The sequence below is a fragment of the Cynara cardunculus genome (genome assembly GCF_001531365.2).
Source record: "Cynara cardunculus var. scolymus isolate 2C chromosome LG 5, CcrdV1, whole genome shotgun sequence".
NCBI classification, from domain to species: Eukaryota; Viridiplantae; Streptophyta; class Magnoliopsida; order Asterales; family Asteraceae; genus Cynara; species Cynara cardunculus.
Genome location: NC_037532.1, coordinates 26,098,628 through 26,105,163, shown reverse-complemented (window position 1 = coordinate 26,105,163; position 6,536 = coordinate 26,098,628). Strand labels below are relative to the sequence as shown.

At 32.7% G+C, this 6,536-nt stretch overlaps 1 protein-coding gene across 1 annotated transcript; it reads right to left on the bottom strand.

The window, feature by feature from the left end:
• Positions 1-2,874: 2,874 nt before the first annotated feature.
• On the bottom strand, positions 2,875-4,139 carry LOC112512932 (receptor-like protein 19). Its single transcript, XM_025119058.1, has 2 exons — positions 3,866-4,139; positions 2,875-3,818 (listed from the first exon to the last, which is right to left on the bottom strand). The coding sequence occupies exons 1-2, from the start codon at positions 4,137-4,139 to the stop codon at positions 2,875-2,877; spliced, it is 1,218 nt and encodes a 405-aa protein (XP_024974826.1).
• Between the last annotated feature and the right edge of the window lie 2,397 nt (positions 4,140-6,536).

Below are 6,536 nucleotides of genomic sequence, written 5' to 3'. Positions count from 1 at the left end.
ATATTTATTGGTATTCTAACGTTGTTGAATATATTTGGTCGTTGATCCTGTCTCCTTGTTGTATTGAGCAACAATGGTATGGTATAATATGGTGATTTGRATATGGAATCCTATGATCTTGGCATCCGGTACGTAATGGTTCACTCGGTTTCTTGTAAGTTTCGGTTTATATCTGGATGATGTCTTGAACTCTTTTATTGATAAGAGTTTATTATATATGTTTATAAACATGTGTGATATTGATATGTAATACTTAACTATTTAACTCACTAAGCATTGGCTTACCATTTAAGTGGCAACCTTTCTCAGGAAAGAAGACGGATAAATAGAAAGAACCCGTTGTCTGACTTGAAGATTTATCGGGGAACTTGAAAATATCGATCTTGCTTTTGGGTAAATAGTAGCTTATATATATAGTCTTGTCCCGAATTTTTTTCGTTACATAATTTGGGTTGTAAGTAAAAATCCGTTATATTCGATTTGGAATCGTGTTTTGGGTGGTTTTATCACAAAAATAGAACGGATATATCGATATTTTTCTAGAAATTAATATCCCATATTTTGAGGTTAATTAATGTTATGCCTAGATTTGTGTGTTTAAAGGTGTTAGTCTCTGGACCATTGAATGGTCTCTGAACCATTACGTCTGGTCCTTCATGGCCTCTGGTCCTTCATGGCTCTGGTTCTTCATGGCTCTGGTTCTTCATGGCCTCTGGTCCTTCATGGCCTCTGGTCCTTCATGGCCTCTCGTCCTTCATTGGCTCTGGTCCAACCATTGCCTTTGGTCTTTCATATTCTCACCTCTCGTCCTTCATGGCCTCTGGTCTTCTTCCAGACTTAGCCATTTCAGCAGCCTCTGGACTATTTCCTCTAGTCCAACCATTGCCTCTGGTCTTCTTCCAGACTTAGTCTTTTTAGCAGCATTTTCAGATTTTCCATCCTTGGTTCAAATGGCTTTGACAAAACTTTTAGAATAATTTAGGATCAATATTGGTCCCAATAATCAATAAATTATATTATATTGGAGATTTTATATGAATTGGTAATTTGGGGTTTGCTCAAGCGTGACGTTACACTTATGCATATGGTAAGGCTTCTAAATCCAAAATGGAGAATAAAATTTTAAAATCTCTAAAACAAAAATACATTCAACTACAACATATTATCTATTTTAAAGATTACAACATTAATTATATTATTAAAATATTTCATTTATCTAATAAACTATTATTTCTCTTTCCAAAATTTTAATCTCAAAGTTTTATATTGATGAGGATATATTAAAAACATCTCTATCAAAATAATCATTTTTGAGGGGCCCTCTAAATTTGGATAAATTTTTCACACTTTCTCCTAATTTTTCTATTTTGGAGAAAATAGATGGTGACGGAGATTTTTTTTCAATGAGGAAACATTAAATATATTTTTTGTTTTCATTTATAGTTTATTTTTGTATCCCTTTGCATCGCACAATCACACAACTAGCTACAGATTATAATACATATGATATTGTTTCACATTTCATTTGAATTTCTATCAAAATATTGTTTTATGTTTGATTTGAATTTCTATAGAAATGTAAATATTTTCAAAAGAGTACCCATAAAATTATTTCGTGGTTTGATCAACGTATTTAGGTTGTTGCAACAAAATGTTTTATTAAATGAAAAAGTTCAAAAAAAATACAAGAAAATTTTTCATTTTAAATGATTAAGTGTTTAAACTATTTTTTGAATGAAAAAAATCATTAAACTTTTTTATTTTGTAAGATTAAGTCTCTGAACTATTTTTTTTTTTGAATGAAAAACATTAATTTTTTTATTTTGAATGATTAAGTCTCTGAACATTTTTTTAATAAAATAAACCATCGAATTTTTAAAAATTGGTTACTTACATCAGTTTAACCCAAAACAATTTTACCATTCTCATACCTTACGACATTCAAACCCCAAACACTGTATCACTCCCCGTCGTCACTCCTCATCGCCCCATCCTTGTCTATTCTACATATCGCCTATCACGTTGTTGCCCCTGCCATTGATGATAGATAAAAACAAATCAAAAAGAGGGAATTGATAGTATGGGCCAAAAGTGTGATAGAGATATGGAGAACAGACAACGATGGGGCGACGAGGAATGGCGAGGGAGAGTGATACCGACGTTTGAGTGGGGTTTGAATGACACAGGGTTTGAGAACGGTAAAACTAATTTAGGTTTCATTTTACTTTAAAATCTTTCTGGTCAGTTATATTTAGCTTTTCTTGGGTTAAAATGATGTAGGTAACCAAATTGGCAAATTCTAATATTTTGATGGTTTATTTTGTTGAAAGAAAATGTTCAGGGATTTATTCATTTAAAATGAGAAAGTTTAATAATTTTATTATTAAAAAAATAGTTAGAGACTTGATCATTAAAAATAAGAAACATTAATGATTATTTTATTTAAAAAAATAGTTCAAATAATTGGTTGGGTTTTTCTAAATTTATAAATCACAATAATGTTTAGGCCATTTCTAACCATTCAATAACTAATACAACTCAAAAGTAACAACCGCAGGTTGTCAATGCAACTAAAATTATATATTTGATACAAATATTATATGTCTTCAAGATTACATATTAATGCTATACAAATGAGTTTATGACCAACGTACGACACAAAAGAATAAACTAACTGATTAAATTATTTCTAAGCTTTAATAACAACATGATTCCAAACATGTATATATAAGATAATTCAACATAGCTCCATCCCAACCTGCATCATTAAATTTTAGAAAAGAAAAATAACAAGCATTAATTTTGTTGACATTTATAGAAAAGAAAGCATGGATGGGAAACACGTACCTAATCTCATTTTCCAATATTTATGATTTATCTTCTCTTGTTTTGCCTTCTCTGGATCATTTGCTCTATTTTATCAACAATTGCATTCAACCACTTTGGCTTCCCTGTTGACAACATGAAATATCCCAACAATAATCCAACTAGGGTTCCACATCCATATCCCAACATCACCACTTTCCATGTAAATACACTCTCATCTTCTCCATCAACTTCAAGTTGTGGGGCACTCGCATGTTTACACTCCTTGGGCAGCGGAAACCCACATAGTCCCGGATTCCCTTCGAATGAAGTGCCGAATGTACTCAACTGTGTTCCACCAGGAATACGTCCCACCAGAAGGTTCTGCGAGAGATTTAAGACTTCAAGACTCGTGATGTCTGCAAGACTTTGAGGAATCTTTCCTGATAGTTGGTTTCGAGATAGGTCTAATGATTCAATCTCAGAGAGGTTACCTATAGTCTGTGGGATCTGACCATTGAGGTGGTTGTTGGATAAGTTGAGCACTATCAACGAGTTAAGAGTGCATCTTTCGTTTGGAATCTCTCCTTCAAATTTGTTACCGGATAGATCAACAATCGTGTAGTCCTTTGAAATTTTCTCAAATGAGAGTTGCTGACCTTTCACCACAATAACGATATAGTAAAAGATGTTATAGTAGTAAAGATTCAAATACCCATTCTTGCCATCCTTGATCACATTCTTCATAGCATCAAAATTTTGAAAATATTTTCCAGGGAGATGGCCTCCAAACTCATTTTGAGATAAGTCAAGAACTCTCAAACTAGGAAATGGGTGTGCGATCATAGAAGAGCTTCTTTCTATGGGACCATGAAACTTGTTTGATCTGAAGACAAGAACCTTTAGATTTGGAAGACGTCCTAAGTGGTCAGGGAATGCACCAGTTAAGCGGTTGTTTCCCAGATCAAGCACTTCCAATTCTAGGCATTTGGAAAAGCAATTTGGCACCTTACCTTCAAATTGATTTCCATTCAGAATAAAAGCCTAATTAAATTTTCACCACATACGTGTGAAATGGTGCCACTAAAACTATTGTTCCCCATATCTATAACTGAAGGAGAGAAGTTCATATCTCCAGGTTTAATCACTCCACTAAAGCGATTGTTGGACATATTCAAATATTGTAGATTGTCCATGTTCCAAATTGATGGAGGGAATGGCCTTGTTATGATGTTACGGGAGAGATCCAAGTAAGACAGTTCAATTCCTCTTATCTCCCTACTATGGCCATCGATTTCATTTCCCGATAGATCTAAAATTTGAAGTTTTCTCATGGCTCGTAAGGACTCTGGGAACACCTTTATCTTGCAAGATGCTAACTCGAAGGCTTGAAAATTAGGATTGACATAGCGACTGGCATTATTGGTCACAACAAATAAACCACTATATGAGGATAGAGATATTCAAGGGTTCAGAGGCTTGATAATAAAGTATCCAACTCCCACACACCTCTAAATTTATTATTTGAGAGGTCAAAGATAAGTGAGGTTCAGGAGTTGATGAAATGTTTGCTGAATGGATCCTTGATCAAACACATCTATCATGCCATCAAATTGATTTGCACCAAGGGATAATTGCTTTAATGATTGATGGTTGAACAATTCTGGTGGTAAGCCCCCATTGAACATGTTGTTGTAGAGATATATAGTTTCTAGTGAGGGAAGAGTAAACAACCAAGAAGGCAACGTTCCAATAAGCTTGTTATATGATAAATATAGAGTAGTAAGGTGCCTAAGATTAAGTAGGGATTTGGGAAGAGGACCCATCAAATTACAATCAATGAGTACTAAAGTATTCAAAGACTTGAGATGGTCGATTGAGTCAGATATCTGTCCTGATAAGTTGATGCTTAAGAGATCCAAGTAAGTCAAAGACTTGAGATAGGCGATTGAGTCGGGTATCTGTCCTGATAAGTTGGTGTATGAGAGATCTAACCACTTGAGAGGGATGTTAATGTTTGTGTAAATTTTAGGAAGTTGACCGGTAATATTAATGTTATTTCTCAAGTCAAGTTGTTCCAAATACGGAAGATTGAAGATGTTATCAGGTAATTTTCCTTGCAAAGTGGTGTACCTAAGATGGAGTGCTTTCATAGAAGAAGAGATATCAAGATAAGTGGGTAATATTGAAGAGATATTAACATAGTCAAGCAAAAGCTCGTCCAAGGAAGTAGAGTTGTGAAGGAGATTGTAGAAAACATGAGGTTGAAGCTTCAAATCAAAATTCCAAGAGAGATCCAAAGAAACCAATTTAGGAAGAAGTGAGATTTCTGAAGGAATTTGACCTGTTAATCCACAATCAGAGATGTTGAGATGGCTAAGACTATTGGAAAGCATGCCAATTTCATGTGGAAGTTGGGAATCGTAAAGATAATTGAAGGCAAGGCTGAGTGATTGGAGGTGAGGAAGGGTGAAGAGGGTGGATGGTACCTTGTAGCATGGCACAGGAAAGGTCAAGAGCGATAGAGCGATCACATCACCCGTGTATTGGCTACAAGTGACTCCATTCCACGTACAACAATCAATGCTTTTTTTCCAGGTCATCATAATTGGATGATAACTAGAGCCAAGCCAAGGTTGACATCTGTAATCAAAAGATGTGTCATTGACGGAAAATAGGTTTTGCTTAAAGAGAAGCAAAGCATGGGTTTGTTTAAGAGAGCATTTATGAGTGGTATTAGAGAAAGAGGAAAAGGATGAAGCGAAAGAGAGGAAGACAAAGAAAAAGAAAAAAGAGAGAAACAACTTTGAACAATTCAATCTCTTTAATTGCATGTGTTTGCTTAGTGTAAGCATTTGCAGCTACTTTGAACACATATATATACAACTCATGATGTGATTACCGGAATTTGCTTGAAGTTTTTATATCAAATAAATAAATATTATTGAATTAAGTTGTTAGTAATAAAATTTGACTTAAAATTAACATATTTTACTAGAGTTTGAGTTTGCCCCGCTATAAACCAATGTTAACGTGAACAAAATACTTGTGTGAGAGCATTTAAAAAAATAAATCTATAAAATGAAAATACAAAAAGCTAAAAATCTATTAAAAAACGAAGTGTTTATATTTTTCTTCTAAAATGGTAAAAGCAAAAGTTAAAATTCAATAAAAAGTTAGATTCATTCAACTCTAATTATAATTGATTTTATATATTAGAATTTTGTAGATACATTAATTATGTTACTAAGACGTTGAATTTCTCATGAATAAATTTTAGATGATATCTATACTATATTATAAAGCATTTGATAAAAAAAAACTCTTAAAAACCACTTTTTATGCGTAAAGTACTGTTTATCATTGCATATTACTTAAAACTCAAGATTGTAAGTAGATTGTGCGTAAGTACAACTTATTAAAGCTCCATATCTGAATTCGTGTAACTAACTGCAGATAAACATAATCAAATACAGGATAAACATCTTATTTTAAATATAAAAAATCTAAAATATAATTAAGACAATCATTGAGTTCTAATAGAATACTTAATTATTATTTTTATAAAATTTATATTATTAATCCAAAAATAAATTATTTTATTATTAAACTTAAATTAAATTATAACATCTATACTATATTATAAAGTATTTGATAAAAACTCTTAAAACCACTTTTTATGCGTAAAATACTGTTTATCACTGCATATTACTTAAAACTCAAGATTGCAA